Consider the following 18,587-nt stretch of genomic DNA (forward strand, 5'->3'; position numbering starts at 1 on the left):
CTTGTCCCTCTTCAACCATCCAGAAAAGCCAAGGCGATTTCCACGCCACTTCTGCAAGTTGCGAGAGCATCACTCTTAAGATAAATGGGTATTATAAATTGAGCTCAACTAAGGGCAAGCGGCAGGCATTTCAGCATCACGCAACGACGTGGGAGAGTGCAAGGTAAGTGAAATGGACATATACATTTACTGTGTTTGTGGAGACACGTTTCGATTTGATGTGCCATGCACTGAACATACTGTAAGTATAAAATCAGAAAATAATTCAGTGTTGGTAAAGCGATACCTAATGTGTTTTTCAGATGAAGTACCTCATTCTTTTCGCCGTCATCGGGTTTGCTGCAGGTATAGTATACAATTCAAAGCAATCACTTTGAAAGTATTTGTGTTTCCTTTTTCTTGTTGTTGAGGTTGAACTACTGGCTTGTGCTCCCTCCTACTCAAAGTTTCGTCTGTATATTTAACCTCTGGAGTGATATTCGTCAGTATCCCTTGTATTTTCGTTTATAAACTTGCCTTGTATTCGTTACAAAAATAAATCGTTTTATGGTTCTCATTTTCTTAGTAAAACGTAGTGACACGCTGAATTGGTAATCTGTTTTCTGCTGTCGGTTATTGACTTTTATGGTTCCTGTGGATCACTCCAGTCGAATCGTGGTACATTTTCAGTGTCGTCTGACACATCAGATTCCTTGCCCTATCTTTGTCAAATGTAAAGGAGAGACCCACTTATGTAGCGACATCTTACGTGGGAGATGTGTTTTCTGTGCTTTTTATCAAGTGAATAAAATTGTCCTGGGAGTGAAACTTCGTCTTTTCTTTTTCTCTTCTTATACAGAGGTTTTGTCTTTCCGAGTGGGATGTTATTCTGTGAAATATGAAATAATTAAATGGCCTGTAGAGTCAGTTACTTAGTTAAATGTTCCGTAGATGGTTTGAACGGTTCTTGTCTCGAAATGATCTGGAACGAGTCAGTTTACAGATGTACATGATTAGTGTTAACACTAAAAGAGACATAATTGTTTTGAGTTCACTAAATTAATGTTCATTTACTTCTGAATAAATTGTAAAGAAGATGACAACAAATCTCCCGAAAGTATGAACACATTGCGTCGCTAGTGTTGGAATTGCTAACGCACTGGAATTCGTTGTACAAGATATTCGACAACAGACTTAAAAATTTGTTTAATGTCTTGATTTTCACTTCTGGATTAAATATCTTAATAAAGTATGCAGAGATTGCTTCGAGAATAATTCATTGGCACATCATAAGATGAAATTGACCAATCTTAATGCGGCACCTCAAATAACTATCAAAAATAGTTGACATCATTTTGATAATATAGGCACAAGCGTTCAGTACGTGCATATATCATATTGAGGTTACCTAACATTTCAACTTCCGCAACATTTCAGGGAAAGCAATTCCTATCCCACTAACGGCCGCTCACACGCGCAGCTTAGAAGATGACTTCCAAGACTTCTTCGACATCATTCCTATGGACCAGGTCCGCGCCATAGTGCAAGATCACCTGGCCAATGACACCGAGTTGCAGGCTGTCGTCGCTTTCGTCAAGTCTGAGGACTTCAAGGAGACGCTCCTTGCTCTTGAAGAAATCCCAGAGTACATTGCGGTGAGTACAGAGCAATCCGCGAAATAAAAACAAAACCAAGCAGCGACCAACGAACTTGGTGATGTTGTTGGCTCATCTCTACACGTATTGTCCAGTCACATCAATGTTGTAAGTGGGCTGCTTGTGTGTTGGCAGCGCTGTGTAGCGCTTTGCATTGGATCTCTGACTGCACTTTCTTAGTAAGAGACTCTGTGGCTTGTCGGATTCGTTGTTGGAAGTTAATCGGCAGTAGTGTTGTGCAGTTGGAAGTTAGTCGCCAGCAGTGATAGGAGTACCGTTGGGCAGCTGGAGGTGAACAGCCAGCAGTGATGGATGTTAGACGTGATGGAGGGTAGAGGTCTGAAGTGTTATCGTAGGCTAACGATCTGTACATGTTCGACTTGGAGATTGAATATTACTCATGATTACATTCCTTTGTACTAGATGTCAATGACGATTTATATTCGTGTTTGAACTGGATGTCACATTATTAAGGTAAAAAATAAATTATTTGGTTCGCAACAAAATCTTTCCTTTGCTAACCACATGCCTATTAGTAGTTAATGGCTTTAGTAGTTAGAATTTTTTATTTAGCTAGCAGTATTGACGCCCGTTGTATTGCAGTAGTTCGCGTAATGAAGATTTTTGTGAGGTAAATGCTTAATGAAATGTATAGGTTATTGTTCGGATTTATTTTTAATCAGGGCCATTCTTCTGAATTAATTATTTGCGCTAGGATATTGTGGGTCTCAGTCATTCAGTAATTTAAGTACAGACTCACACATTTAAATAAAGAAGTTTCAATGTGACCACCTGTCAAAAGCCTGAATAACGACGTTTTGCAGCAAAGTACAGCGCAGGAAAAGAGCCAACGATGTTCTGGAAGGTACCGTCAGGGGTTTGGAGCCGTGTTGACGCCAGTGCGTAGCCGGATGCTTTACGTTCTCGGTTGAGGATCCATGGCACAAACAGCTCAATAGATTGCCCCACAGATTCTCGACTAGGTTTAAATTTTGGGGTTTGCTGGCCAGGCAAATATGATAATCTCATTCTGGTGCTCTTCGAACTACGCACGTACATTGCAAGCTGTGTAATACGTTGCGTTGTTCTATTGGTAGATGCCACTGTGCTACGGGAAAACAAACTGCATGTACGGTGGACACTGTCCCCGAGAATAGATGCGTACATTTGTTGATCCTTAGTGCCTTCCAAAATGACGAGATCACCCAGGGAATGCCACGAAAACATTCCATTCACCATGACGCTCCGTTCTCCAGCGTGGACCCTTTCGATGATGGTTGCTGTGTGTTTGCTTTCACGTATTTCACGCCAATGGAGCATAAGACATAGTTCGTCTGAAAAGGCCACCTACCGCCACACGGTGGACGTTCAATTGCGGTACGGGTGTGCAAATTCCAGTCTTCGTCGCCACCGTACAGCAGTCAGCACAGATGCATGACGCAGGCGCCTGCCCCACAGGACCATACGCAGCAATGTTCGCTGAACGATCGTTGAGGAGACACTGTTGTAGTCCCTTGGTTCATTTGGGCAGTCAGTTGCCCAACAGTTGCACGTCTGTTCACCTGTACACATTTCTGCAGCTGTCGTTCACCCCAGTCATCTGTTGCCCTTGGTGCGCCACAGATGCTTCGGCGCCGGGTTTGGATAGCGCCATCGTACCATGCATGGTATACTTTAACAATGGCAGCACACAAATAGTTTACACACTTAGACGTTTCGGAAATTCTTCCACCCTTGACCCGAGGGCCAATGATCACGCCCTTTTGGATGTCAGAAAAATCACTCCGTTTCTGCATCACACGCATGACTGCACTGTTTTCCGGACACCCATTGTGTACCCTCCACACTAGTGGTGCCATCTGCCACCTGTGAGAAGTTACTGCACGTTGACTAGAACGTAGCCAGCGGTCACATTAATATGACTGGAACATGTATTTAATCTTCAATGCAAAACGTTCTTTCCAACAATGGATAACGTGGCGCAGAAGTTGGTTGCAGAGGTTTGCAGTTTGGCTGTTCGGGAAACGTTACAACGTGATAATCCCCTCGGCACAATTCTAGAAATGTGTGCTAGGCATTTTTTTCCTCATCTGAGGACGGAGAAAGACGTCACTGAGTGCCATGTGCCATTAAGGAGAATACGGGGATGTGGGGAGGGGGTTGACGAGGCAAAACTCGGTAGCATAAGGAAACAGCAGGTGTGACTGCATTCTATGCAAAATGACCTGAGGCGTTGTGATGAATAAAAGCACAGTATTTGACAATTTCCTGCGATGCTTCGTCTTGGCAACAGTAACATCATTAGGAAGTTTCGCTTATATGGTCCTGTGGCGGTATCCACCTTCAGCATAATCTGTTGCCACCACACTATGGTAAACCCAAAAGAGTTCAAATGTGTGTGGAATCTTATGGGACTTAACTGCTAAGGTCATCAGTCCCTAAGCTTACACACTACTTAACCTAAATTATCCTAAGGACAACCACACACACGCATACCCGAGGGAGGACTCGAACCTCCGCCGGTACCAGTCGCACAGCCCATGACTGCAGCGCCTTAAACTACTCGGCTAATCCCACGCGGCAATCCCAAAAGATGCTCAGCATAACTTTGTCTGGCGATTGTTCTTTGCCTTTTTAGGCTCAACTCCGCCGTCTCGGGATGACACCGATATACCCAGCAGTCGTTCAGGAGCGAGTAGGCGGCTGAAGAGGGCATCTGGATTGTTGCAACATTTCCGCTGCCGCCTTCGTTCGATGATCTTGTTGATAGGATATGGGCAATCGCTAAACCCACAGGGTGACCACTTTGCTCATGTTCGAAATGTTGAAGCCTGATCCACAACTGATCTTCAGTTTTTCCACTATAGCCTCGATTGTGATACGCTGGTCTTAGACCATTAGGGCCTCCTCTTCTCTTGCGTTCCAAATTCTGCACAGAGAGGTCGTCTGCTTCGTTCTTCGATATTCAAACTTGTACGACAACACTGCAAGCGTCTGTGTGCCACCCAACCAGCTCATAATAAACGGCTGAATCACATTGGTGCGACCACCACCTATGCTCGGCGTCAACGGGCAATAACCACTCACAGCAGCAGTTGGCAACACTAGCAGTGGAGGGTATATAAAGCATGACAGAAGGAAGTGGAAAACGGCCGAAGTGCCGCTCCTTCGCACCCGCATCCTCTCCGCAGCCAACTCCTTTTACCAACAAACCCGTTACTCCCCCAATCCCCTAATCCTATCCCTGGGTACCCGTGTTCACCGACTAGCCACCACTCGATGGCCTGACCTTTTGTTTCGCCCCCCATGACTTCACATGCAATAGCCATCTCACCTCATGACAATCATTCTCCATCACACCATAGAACACTCCCCCCAACATGTCAAGTCATTCACTCCCCAACACGCCACCCCCCCACACCCACACCATCCCAAATGCTGGCCTAATTATGACAGGCCTCCTTTTTCCCCTCTCCATCTGTCACTCTCTGACTTCTTTCTCTTTCCCCGACCCCCCAACCCGCCACATCAAGACCGACTACCACCACCATCAAGACGCCGCTATGAAGAAGAAGAAGAAGAGGCCAGGACAATGGCCTTTCGCTTTCACTATCTCTCACTATTCCTCCTCCTCTCCTTTAATCTGTAACTTAGTCTTAATCCACGGCCAGTCAATTGGGCCATTCGTTTTCCCACTTCTTCCACTATCACTCTAACTATCCTTTCAACTTTTATATATATATATATATATATATATATATATATATATATATATAAAACCAGCACAAAAGCCAAGACCAAAAACACCCACCATGTAACCCCTTATTACTACCACACCATTTCAGAAGGAGAAGCGCATAAGCGCTAGAACTTCGTTTACTGAAGAGGGTCCATCCCTCAGCCCTGTGCGAAGTGAAGTGAAGTGGAAAACAGGGCATTGGTTGTTGTAACGCACAAACGGAGCGGTTTATGTGACGTCCATAAGGACATGATCATCGTCTTTCGGGCCAAGAGTGGAAGCATTTCCAGAACGGCTAAGTTTATAAACTGTCGAATGCCACCGTCGTTAAAGTATGCCGTCTATGGCAAAATTGCGCTATCCAAAAGCGGCCCTGAGGCAACTGTGGTGCCCCGCAGGCAATAGATGTCTCGCGTCCATCGGCCGTCGTAATTTAATATATTATTATTATGTTGATTGTTGCCGACTTACGTGGAGGGCCTTATTAAAATTTCATTTTATTTTGATTTACAATTAAATGATTTTGTGAAGTTCTCTTTTTTAACGGTATTAATCTTCAGCATAAATTACGTGTTACGTTAATGAACTTTAGACTCGCTGAATCTTAAAATATGAGCATATAAGTTGAATAATGGAATAAACTTTTCATATTAATTTCCTCGGCTAGTCAGCTCACTTTAAAGCAAAAAATCTTTAGTTATTAATTACAATTGCGGCCCACACACGCGCGAGAGTATTTTTTCTTACCTCCGTTAACCATTGCATTGTAGTCGGAGTCCTGGCTCTGGCTCTCGGCTATGGTACTGAAAATGAGAATCTTAAAGCTACGTATTTTCTGCAACGTCGGGCGGTTGTGGAGAAAAATGTATATTATGTTAATGGCGGGCGAGTTTTTCGCTTCCGCTAATTTTTACAAGTTAATATGGCCACGTAATGGCGTCGTTGGATGCATCGGCCGCTGCGATTGTTGCACTGTAAATTACTCGAATGCAGGTTAATTCAAGGAAGGCGGACATGAAATCGGGATCACCTCTTACAAATTAAAAGTGAACAATGATATTAAATCAATATATTATCTGCTTAATTAGTACAAATATGCTTACATTTGCCAGCACTCGCAAGATGTCCGTCTACACGCAACCAAGACAAGAGAAGTGAAGACGACTCAAAAATTAACAAAAGAGCGTATCTTGTCGTCTCTTTAGATCATTTTGTTATATTTCTTTGCCCCCGAAACTTACACAGAGAAATTATTACGATATGGATATGTGAGTAAAATGCATATTATTCAATTTTTAAATGTCTCTTCTTTATAAATACTGTTTTTAAGTCTTTTCTACATCTACATCTACATTTACATTTATACTCCGCAAGCCACCCAACGGTGTGTGGCGGAGGGCACTTTACGTGCCACTGGGGACGCTATAGATGACAGGACTTAACGACGGTTGTGGTCCTTGCACACATGCTGACTGCTGTTCATCAGCGTCAAAGGCTAGAATTTGCTACCAATACCGCAACTGGACGTCCGCTGAACGACGACAGTTGCCGTTTTCAACTGAGTCACGTTTTACGCTCCAGTGGACAGATGGCCTTTCGCGTGCATGAACCTGCAACAATCGTGGGAAGGATCCAGGCCAGAGCAGGGAGCGTTACGTTCCGGTAAATGTTTTCGTGGCAATGGATCAGCACAAGTATGTATCTATCGTTGAAACTACGCCCATCCTACATGCAATTTGTTTCTGTTCGGCACGGTGGCATCTAGCAGCTGGACAATGCAACGTGTCACACAGCTCACAGTGTATGTCTGAAGAGCACCAGGATGAGTTTAGCGTAATCCTCTGGCCACCAAACTCGCCGGATTTCAATCCAGTCGAGAATATGTGGGAGCACCTCGACGGGGCTGTTTGCGCCATTGATCCTCAACGAGAAACCTAGCACACTGGCCATGGTTTGAGTCTCCATGACTCCACATTCCTGTCGTACACGCTGCAAAAGGTGGTTGTTCAGGTTTCCGACAGGTGGTCACATTAATGTGACTCGACAGTGTTTCATAATGCGCTACTGCCGTACACTTCCATCAACTCAACATGGATTGTTGCAGCGTTGTTGTGCTTCAAACACTGGAAACTAGACTTGGCCACTGTTTCTATGTTTCGATACAGTGTATCGATACGTGGAACTGTTTCAGTGTTTCGGAACGGCTGTGGTTCACTGTTTCGAAACAGTGGTGTTTCATTCCGCCCCTGTCTCGGATATCCGGACCAGATTCGATCTCGGGCCAGACACAGAAACTGTATCGTTGTTTCAAAATAAGGCTGTTTCAGTCCACCTGTGTCTGGAACGGACTGATTGTATCGAAACAGTGATGTTTCATTCTGCTCTGTGTCGGACGAGATTCGGGCTCGGCACAGGTACTGAAACACAACATACCACTTCGTGAAACACTTTCAAGAGTGTCGAAATCGTTTTGAAAAGCAATAACATGAAGCTTAAGATATCCGAAAATAAAGCTTCGTTTCTAGATGACTGTCCTATTCCGAAATAGCGTAACATTTGCTTTATAAACATTAACCAAACAATAAAACAACACATACTATTCACATTCAAAATAATAAATATGTGAAAATCATTCAGTTAAATTACACTTTTTTTTATAACATACATTTCTCTGTTCAAGTACAGTAATCATATTAAGAAACGCAAGTAAGCCTAGAACATTTTGAATAAAAAAAGGCGTAGAGTGACAATTATTATACATATACATAAATTTAATGTAGGTATAATTGCAAGCAATCTGTTTGACATATCACTGATAGTGTAATGGTGAACGGGAAGGGCTGGGAAGCATGGTGAATTTATAGTAACGGTTCGAAACACCTTGAAAGACAAAATTTTTTCTGTTATATTTTGTTATTTATTCGAATTATTTGGCATTATTTGTGTCTATAGTCACTGTGCCTATTATCCACAATGATTCCCTTTGTGTGCATGGGAATTAGCAGGATGGGTATATTCCCATACTAGCGGAATGTGGGAATCCCAGTACCATATCAGTTGTTTCTGCAGTTCGCTCCCACCTCCAGTTCCGTTCGTGGTGGTTCTTCTGTCTTCAGCTATGGCTGTCCTCAGCCAATTGAAAAGTATGAAAGTCATACGACACGAAAGCAGCGTATTTGCTGCATGAAATACGAAACTGCCAAGACGCCTAAGTGATAGTTTCATACTTTCTGCGATATGATTAGTGCTCTCGCACCTCATTTGTGTTTATATGGACATACCTATACAGTAGACATTCAAGATGATAAAATGTCTAGGTTTATTAGATTACAAAACACAAACTGTTTCACTGTTTCGAAACAGCGTATCGAAACATTACATTGTACTGTTTCATTTGTTTCGAAACAGTTGCGTGTTTCAGTTTGCCCATCTCTACTGGAAACGAATCACTGCACGATACTTCGTTATATCAGTGAGCTGCGCCATTTTTTTTTTTACTCTCGTTAGTGGTACAGACATTTCAGTGGGTACCACGACTGCAAATTGCAGCTAACAATATATATATATATATATATATATATATATATATATATATATATATATTATGTACGAGGGGGGGCCCAAAAGAAACCGGACTCCGAGGGCGCTGATACCCATAGACGTAGTGCAGGGTTCTCACACTAGATGGTATTAATAGAGACCTTCATGAAACTTCTGTGCAGCTGAACGTGCAAGTGTGGTATTGTGTTTCTCTGACTGTTGGCGGGTTACCTCTGCGAAGTCGTTATGGCAACTTTAAAAGAACAAAGAGTGTGTGTGAAATTTTGTTTCCTGCTTAAAAAAACTGCAACGGGGACACACTAAATGCTTTCCAGGAGGACGCTATGAGCCGCACACAGGTTTTCGAGTGGTTTGGGCTTTAAACGTGGTGAGATGTGTGTTGAAGACCAAGCTCGTTCTGGACGCCCTTCAACATCGCGAAATGAGAACATTGAAAAGGTCCGCCAAAGGACCAACGAGGATCGTAGCCAAACGATCGACCAAATTTCAGCAGAGACAGGAATCAGTTGGAGATCGTGCCAGCGGATTTTGAGTGAGGATTTGCACATGAGACATGTTGCTGCTAAATTTGTTCCGCACCTTCTCACACAGGAGCAAAAAACCATCCGCATGAATGTGTGTCAGGACTTGAAAACAGAGATTGCACGTGATCCAAACTTCTTGAGCAAAGTCATTACAGGGGATGAGAGTTGGTGTTACGGGTATGACCCAGAAACCAAGCAAGCGTCAAGCCAGTGGAGGACTCCCAACTCTCCCAGGCCAAAAAAAGCAAGGCAAGTGAGGTCAAATGTGAAGACAATGATCATTGTCTTTTTTGATGTTCGTGGAATTGTGCATTGGGAATTCGTACCCCCTGGCCAGACTGTTAACCAGCACTTTTACTTGGATGTTTTAAGGCGTCTGTGAGAGGATGTGAGGAAGAAACGCCCAGAACTTTGGCGATCAGGCGACTGGTTTCTGCATCACGACAACGCTTCAGCACACACGGCCTTACGAGTGACCCATTATTTGGCATCTCAGAGGTGGTCTGTCGTTCCCCACACTCCGTATTCGCCGGACTTAGCCCCGTGCGACTTTTTCCTATTTCCACGAATGAAAAAAAAACGGTAAAAGAGGAGCGTTATGACGATGTGGAGGCGGTAAAAACAGCTTCGCAAACGGCACTGGACAATATCAAACTTGAAGAGTTCCAAACATGCTTCCAACAGTGGGAAAAGAGACTTGACAAGTGCATCGCATGTAATGGAGAGTATTTTGAATGTGACTGAAGTAATTTTGTAAAAAGGTTCATCAATAAATTTTTTATGACAACAATCTGGTTTCTTTTGGGTCCCCCGTCGTATCTATATTTTTCCGCGGCGCTAATTATAACTTTATGACCTGTAGTTGATAAAAGAGCGCACGTCCACCCTCCATGGTAATCAGTAATCTTCTGTTGCAGTTTCTCAATTACATGTATGAGTCTGGCCTCAACGTCTACTACTATATCAACTGGGTGCACGATTTAATTGGCATACCTCAGTTAACACCACCTTCTGATGCGACGCGATCTACGCCATCTCGAAGCCTGTCTAGTATGGTCGACGATATCATAGCCATCCTTCCAGAGGAGGAGCTTGAAGCACTTTGCCAGGAGAAGCTCCAGACCAGTCCAGAATTCAAGGAGATGTACGACAGGATGAGATCCCCTGAGTTTATGGTGAGCTACAGCCAAAAATCTTATTCGCTGGTAGGCATTCGTCTGTTTCACATTCATTAAAGTTGACTCTTTCTTCATTCTGTGTCCTTTCCAGCAAGTCGTGATAAACTTGCTGGCAGTGCCAGAGTACCGAGAACTGAAGCAGCATCTACTGGACAATGGCGTGGACGTGGACCAGCTGCTGCGGCTGTTCCACGCAATGATCGGCCTGCCATCGGGTACGTACAAGACCAGAATGTTCGACACTGCAAACTGACCAGGCCTTCGGAATTCCAGCTGAATTGTCTTTGTAGGCAAAACCTAAACACAACATTTAGAAACTGTTGCACGTAGCATAGATTAGTTCTATATTCAAATCTTACAAAGAAATTTAGTAATTTTGCTGCTCTGTCATAAGACAATCTTTCTTCCTCTTCTTTCGTTACAGCATTTATAGGATCACAGGATCTCCTTCATGGATTACTCTTTCTTCTTCTCCTTCGAGAACATCTTCATCCTTTCGCTTCTTTTCTCGTGTTCTTCTTCCGAGACCTTCAGTATCCTTTTCTCTTGTATGTTGCACTGATGACTTTTACCCTTTTCCTCTATCTTCATCTGTCGTTGATCTCTGGCACATTAGTCGTGGTGTATTTGCTTTTCCAACTCTCATTCTATTCCACCTTGATCCCCAATTATGACCAATTCCCTTAGTTCAAAAACCCATTTTTCCCTTATTTCCTCTTGTCCTTCCCTTTGTTTATATACTATTTTAGTCATTCTATCCTTATTCTTCATGATCTCAAGTCCCAAAAATTTTGACCTTTCCAGTTTGATTTCTACAGTACAGTTCTTCACTAGATCTTCACGTCCATCTCTCACCATCTCTTTCTTTCTCAGTAGTTTTCTATTGTCCGTATATAGACGTAAATGTTCGTTTATATAAGGTACATAACCAAAAATGTAAACGCTAGTGTGTTCAAAATCGTAAATTTCAGAAAGTTTTTCATCGATTACCTAACAGCTGGAGTGCCATATGGTATGTGTAAATATATGTCATATATTAAAGGGAATACGTTCTTAGCAAAAATCTCAAGATCTTTGTTCAAAATCTAAAATTTCTGAAAGTTATTAATTCATTCCTTTAAAATACTGACACAACGTTGCTTTCGAATATGCGCGTGTTTTTATACACCTACTTGAGTGTCGAAAAATAATCGGTAAAGAACTTTCGGAGATTAACGATTTTGTACAAATCAGTATTTACTTTTTTAATTTCTCCTATAATTACATGGCGCTTTAGCAGGTGCATGAAGTCACACACATATTCGAAGCATTGTAGTGTTATCGTCTCAGCCGCATATGGTACCGCATTCCCCAACTTTGCCTTGTCGGATTTTGCGTCTGCAGATATATTATTATTATTATTGCATACCAGCTGTTCCCAGACAGACGTTGCCCTGGCTCAGTCTAGTTAAATGGAAAAAAAGAAAGGAGAAAGCACACGTTTCTAATATGTATGGGAATTGGATATACGTCCTAACCTCCTTCTCTCCCTTGTCTCTGTCATCTCCTTCTCCGCCTCTCTTCGTCCATCTCCTCCTCCCAATTCTTCTCTCCTTCCGTCACCTTCTCCCTCTCTGTCCATCTTTTTTCCTCTTCCTTCATCTCTCTCCATCTTGTCCTGCCCCCTCTCTCTGTCGATCACCTCCTTTCCACTATCTATCTCCATTTTCTCCCACCCCTCTGTCCATATCCTCCCCCCCCCCCCTCTGACCTTCAGTCTTATTTATTGTTATTGCATATTCAGATTCTGTTGTAGAATTCCTTTCAGAAGCCAGTAAACCTTAAATACAGCTTCCTGTTCGCTAACAATGTTTCACTATTATATACACAGATATGAAACAATCCCAGTACCTACAATTAATTAGAGTAATGGAATTTCGGTAACACATTTGTCTAGGGTACGTATTTCAGTGATTAACATTGCGAGATCACAGCGCGAGATAAACCATTGCAGATGTGAAATGCTGATACATTAATAACCGGAATAACCGCCAGAATGTTGAATGAAAGCATGCAAACCTGCATGCATTCACTAGCCCCGGATGTCAGTTTGTGGAATGGAGCCCCATGCCTGTTGCACTGTTTGGTTAATACATGAATGGTTAATGCTGGTTATGGATGACGCTGGAATTGTCGTCCGTTGATGTCCCACATGTGCTCAACTGGAGACAGATCTGGTGACCAAGCTGGCCTAGGCAATATGTCGATATTTTGTAGAGCCTATTGAGTTACAACAGCGGTACGTGGCTGAGCGTTATCCTGTTGGAAAACACCCTGGAATGTTGTTCATGAATGGCAACAAGTGGTGTCACCAGACTGACGCATAAATTTTCAGCCAGGGTGCATGGGATAACCACGAGAGTGCTCCTGCTGTTGTACTAAATCGCTTCCCAGACCATAACTCCAGGTGCGGGGCCAGTGTGTCTAGCGCACAGACAGGTTGGTTGCAGGCCATCAGCTGGTTCCAATGGCTCTGAGCACTATGGGACTTAACATCTTAGGTCATCAGTCCCCTAGAACTTAGAACTACTTAAACCTAACTAACCTAAGGACATCACACACATCCATGACCGAGGCAGGATTCGAACCTGCGACCGTAGCAGTCCCGCGGTTCCAGACTGCAGCGCCTAGAACCGCACGGCCACCGCGGCCGGCCCTTCAGCTGGCCTCCTTTTAACCAGCACATGGATGGCATCGACGCAGACCGAGCTTTCATCAGAAAACAGCACAGACCTCCCTCCACCTTGGCCTCAAATGAGCTCTCGATTGACACCACTGAAGCTGCAAATGGCGGTGGTTTGGAGTCAGCGGAATGCACACTACGGGGCCTCTGGCTTGCAGTTGTCCATTAAGTGACTGATTTGTAGCAATTCGTGGCGTCACTATTGCGCCAACTGTTGCTCAGATTGCTTCTGCAGATGCAGTACGAAGTGCCAGAGCCATACGCTGAACACGATGGCCTTACCTTTCAGGGGTACCACAGGGCTGTCCAGAGCCCAGTCTTCTTGCAGAAGTACACTATCGTGACCGCCGCTGCCAGCAATCATGCACAGAGGCTATATACCGGCTAAGTCTTTCTGCAGTATCGCAGAAGGAGCATCCAGTTTCTCGTAGTCATGTTACACGACCTAGTCCGTACTCAGTGAGATGTTGATAACGGCGTCTTTGTCACCCTACAGGTATTTTTGACTAATGTTAACTCACCACGTCCAATCTAAGAGGTAAATAACGCTCACAGCCGTTACAGCTTGTATTTAAAACAAATCTGATTTGTATGCTCATAGTGGCGTTACTAGCGCCACTCTTGTGCGACTGGCGCGAAATTTGAATGGAACAGGCCTACCAACTTTCGTTTTTGTCGCACAACTCAGAACGTTTTGATATTTTTTGGTAATAACGTTTCCCTTTTATATGTTACGTATTTATTTATTTGTAATATATATTTAAAATGGTTTATAAAAACACATGCGTAATCGAATGCAACGTTGTATCAAAATTTCCAAGCAATCGACGAAGAACTTTCGGAAATATGCGATTTTGAATAAACGAACCTTTACATATTTTTCTATGTAGATAGGCCCTACCTAAGATTCACGTGTGCCTTTGGTATTTAAATTTCCATCTTTGTTGCTCTCCACTGTCTGACCACTTCTTCCAGTGCTATTATGAACAAAGTTGGTGACTGTATCTTCTTGTTTGACGAATGTCTTTATCTCAAACTCTACTGATGGTGCTCATCTGAGTCTTATGCTTGTGTTTGTGTCTGTCAGAATTCCCATTATCATTTCTCATGCACTACCGTCTATTCGTCTGTTCTACACGATCTTCCCAAGAGTATGTCTGTCGAATGCAATGCCTATAGGCATTTATTCTTCCTCTATCGAACTCTGAAACGTGCTCGAAAGATGCTTGCTGTCTTCAGCGAGGCATACTGAAGCTACATACGCAAAACAACGGCATGGAAGAACTATAAAATTCCAATATATCCACACAGCCGTCTGTTCCCCCTTTATATGGTGCTTCCAGGTGGCACTATTGGCGCCCGTAAAGAGTGCCTGCGCTGAAATGATAATCATGTGAATCCTTTGTCGCCTCTAGCGCATGTTGCAAATTTTACGTTATTTGGATACTGCATTTGCATTTTGGGTGGCCGGCAGTGTATTACTCCTAACACAGTGTTACAAGTATATATGGTCAGAACTGGAAGATGTAAAGCATGCGTATGCATCACTGTCCTCCGAGAACGTTTGCTGGTTGTGTAACATTTTAATGTTAGCTATGAACAAGATACCTTCATTTCCCATCACAGGTTCTGATAAAATCGAAGGACTTATCGATAGTGCACCTGCAGCCAATGTGATTACGAGAGAGGATCGGACCCTAGAGGATGACTTCCAAGACTTTTTTGACCTCATTCCTATGGACCAAGTCCGTGCCATTGTACAAGATCACCTGGCCAATGACACCGAGCTGCAGGCAGTCGTCGCCTTCGTCAAGTCTGAGGATTTCAAGGAGACACTTCTTGCCCTCGAGGAAATTCCAGAGTACATTGATGTGAGTACATTGCAACCCGTGTAAGCATCAAGAACAGCATAAGTTTCAGTCCAAGCACAGTGATCCAGTAATGTCTCCCTTTGCAGTTTTTGGACTATATGTACGACTCGGGCTTGGATGTCTACTACTACATCAACTGGGTACACAATTTAATTGGCATTCCGGAGCTAACGCCGCCTTCTGACACGAAGCAGTGTCGAAGCCTGTCTAGTATGGTCGACGATATCATAGCCATCCTTCCAGAGGAGGAGCTTGAAGCACTTTGCCAGGAGAAGCTTCAAACCAGTCCAGAATTCAAAGAGATGTACGACAGGATGAGAGCTCCTGAGTTTATGGTGAGTTGCTATCTAAAAGTCTTATTTGCTGGTAGACATTCGCGTGTTCCTTCCCCACCAAAACTAACTCTTTGCCTTTGTTTGTCTTTTGCAGCAAATCGTGCTGAACTTACTGGCAGTGCCGGAGTACCGAGAACTGAAGCATCACTTACTAGACAACGGCGTCGACGTGGACGAACTGCTTCGGTTATTCCATGCTATGATCGGCCTGCCATCTAGTGCGTAATGTAGAAATAATACTCCAACTACAGCTACTGATAACACCATCAACGCTGTACTATATTTATAACATGTCAGAAAGAAATCCATTGTGGATATAGGGTGTGATCTAATTAAGTACGTAATTAGTACTGTAACAGCAAAACCCACTTGGTAGATTTAAATCGTACCAAAGTACCCTGGTTTCTGTTTGAGTTAATTTCGTAGTTTTACATCCTTGTTTCTGTGAACTGCTGAATAAAAAAATACTCTAGTCATGTTCTTATTTCACTGTAAGAATTCATTAAATACAATGAAAAAACATAGTGTCAATATGATGCTGTGGTATTATTACTGACCTAGCTTCACTGCTGTCTTAATTTGGTACAATTAAACCCCGGACTCTTTGAAGGGTCGAATTTCTGTGAGTAAAACAGCTTCAAACGTCTGATAAGTTTCGAAATGAGTAAAGGTGTTAAGTATTCGACGTTAAGCATAAGTAATACGAAAGTTTGAGGGGGGAGGGGGTAATACATGGGGGTATGCAGTATTGCAGTATGCTTAATATTTTGGAAGACAAATGGTGACTTGTAATTAGCCATAAAGAAGGTCCAGTTTCGAAACTGTTAAAAACCTACGCATTTCCGACTTGTCAGTCAACCATTTTCTCGAAAGAAAACTGTCTTACTACACTACACGTTTTCCTTTCCCTGAAAGCCAGAAGGGAGGGGTGGCCCCCTCTGGTCCCCTGGTCATCGATTCGTGCACAGTGAGTGACTTGTGCTGCCTACAGATATATACACGGTTCCTAACTGTAATACTTGATTTATTGTGTTAAAACCTTAACATAAGTTTGGCTCTCTTAATGAGTGTATTATGACACCATTTCAAATTTTTAAATTTGGTTGATAAGTATGTGACAAACTGAACATCACACATTTCTTGCCCTTGGAAGCTGTAAGACAGGTAACCTACAACTGGAATTGGGTGACCATGCCCCAGATTAGTCGTTCAGTAATAAAGATTGTTGCAGCCTTACCCTTTTTCTGTAAGTTACATTTGTATAACAAAGAACTTCTATCACAGGATCAATATTGGATGTTGGGATCTGATAAATGAAAGCATTAGTCTTATGTGATATACTGTCACCCTGTACAAAATGGATAACGCTTCTGGAGAGGATGCTACTTACGAGAAGGATCACTATTCAAACACAACTATTGAAAAAATATTAAATTATATCTGTCTTCAGAAATGTGCGTCTCCTTTACTTTTTGTCTCGCACCCTGAGTTTCACTGCACTAGACGGATAGTTGGACCCAAGAGCACCCTCAAACAGGGCTGTCTCCAGGGATTTTTTCACCCCAGGTGAAAATTTCGAATGGCTCCTGCACCCCTTCTTACATTTTCATACCTATTCAACCTCTTTCACAATGTCATCCATGACGTCTTACTTCCATATATCACACTCACACATATTTTTGACGTAATGCGTCTTTAACACGAGAGCCAGGTCTTGACACCAGTCAGTGAAACCGAAGTGGACGTTTACAATTGAAATGGAGATAATTACTGCCTCTTAATTCAGCCAGGAAGGGAAACCAGTAGTGATTTGTGTTACTTCATTCACTAGTGGGAAACAAATTTATATTACGTTGTTTCAATCACATAGCAACCAGTTAAGTTTTTACTTAGATTTTTAATTAATTAAAAGGCCAAGCAATGAGACTCTCATTTAAAATTCAATATCAATTTAAATAGTTTACAGAAAATTTAAAGATAACTACAGCCCAAGATGACTTAATATTCTTTAAGGCAAGGCACGGACTATACACGACACAGAACGTAATAAGGGTAAAGACGTAATAAAGGCAGATGTAAATCTAAACTATACCAAAACAGATCAGAATGGCGTTAATTACCAAATGTTGAGAATAAAACATGATTTAAACTTGACTGATCAAAAATCTAAAACCATACTTAAAACAATGAAAAACAATTTAACACCAATATCTATGCAAGATAATTTTAAACACAGAAACACATCAATTGATGACTTAACACGTTTTCCAATCAGAAAAGAATAATTAATTTACAACTATTTAAGGTATATGTTGGGATTCCAAGGCACATCAAAATTTGCTTAAGCTAAGAATAAAAATTCAGAATTATTCCAAGTATAAACTTAACTTGAACAGGAACATTAAACAGTGGAGCTGCGGATGGAGGAAACAGTATGAAAGACATACAGCAGCGAGAGCTGCTGAGCGTATGCACTCTAAATGACAAACAGCCAGCTAAGCGGCCCGACAAGTTGTGAGTAAGTGGGATCCAGTCCTGGGTAACATGTACCAGTAACAGAGTGCAATAGATTATTAACAACAGTTTCATGAAGCACAAATAATTTTAATTAGTGAGAATTCCAACACACAGCCGTGCACCACGTAGATAACTCTTAGGGTAGAATTAATTAATCTGAACTCTTAATCAAAACCATGACAACTTAACTGCTTTTTGATAAGTTAACCAAAGATTTAAGAAACCAGCTACAAATATTTTTAAAAAATAATTTCAGCAATAAGGTAGCAATGTGAGAAATTTTCCTTTCTAGCAAACCATTAAAACAGCCATAAGGACACTCGCATGAATTCAACGCTTATCAGTACACTCATTAGTCCATAGCATTTGGGAGAGAAGTGCAGCTGAAACAGATTAAAATTTATCTGAGCAACGTGAGTAGAACAAACGCACTTTATAATTTTTTAGACAGCATAGACCTCTACCATTAGCTTCAATGAAACCAGAACAATAATAGCAAATTATAA

General features: G+C 42.4%; 1 protein-coding gene across 1 annotated transcript; it reads left to right on the forward strand.

Annotated features, from left to right (window-relative positions):
* Positions 1 to 302: 302 nt before the first annotated feature.
* On the forward strand, positions 303 to 16,032 carry LOC126158794 (uncharacterized). The gene is made up of 7 exons (XM_049916468.1): positions 303 to 345; positions 1,417 to 1,634; positions 10,376 to 10,633; positions 10,728 to 10,851; positions 14,985 to 15,229; positions 15,316 to 15,564; positions 15,659 to 16,032. Exons 1-7 carry the CDS (start codon positions 303 to 305, stop codon positions 15,788 to 15,790), a joined length of 1,269 nt encoding a protein of 422 aa, XP_049772425.1. The 3' UTR covers positions 15,791 to 16,032.
* The last annotated feature ends 2,555 nt before the right edge of the window (positions 16,033 to 18,587 follow it).

This window comes from Schistocerca cancellata, chromosome 2, assembly GCF_023864275.1.
Source record: "Schistocerca cancellata isolate TAMUIC-IGC-003103 chromosome 2, iqSchCanc2.1, whole genome shotgun sequence".
In the NCBI taxonomy this organism is placed as follows: domain Eukaryota; kingdom Metazoa; phylum Arthropoda; class Insecta; order Orthoptera; family Acrididae; genus Schistocerca; species Schistocerca cancellata.

Excerpts from the sequence above, each read along its gene's own strand:
- LOC126158794 (XM_049916468.1), top strand. The coding sequence starts at position 303 with ATGAAGTACCTCATTCTTTTCGCCGTCATCGGGTTTGCTGCAG. Across the intron at positions 346-1,416 it reads CGTCATCGGGTTTGCTGCAG|GGAAAGCAATTCCTATCCCA; the intron begins GTATAGTATACA and ends GCAACATTTCAG. Across the intron at positions 1,635-10,375 it reads AAATCCCAGAGTACATTGCG|TTTCTCAATTACATGTATGA; the intron begins GTGAGTACAGAG and ends CTTCTGTTGCAG.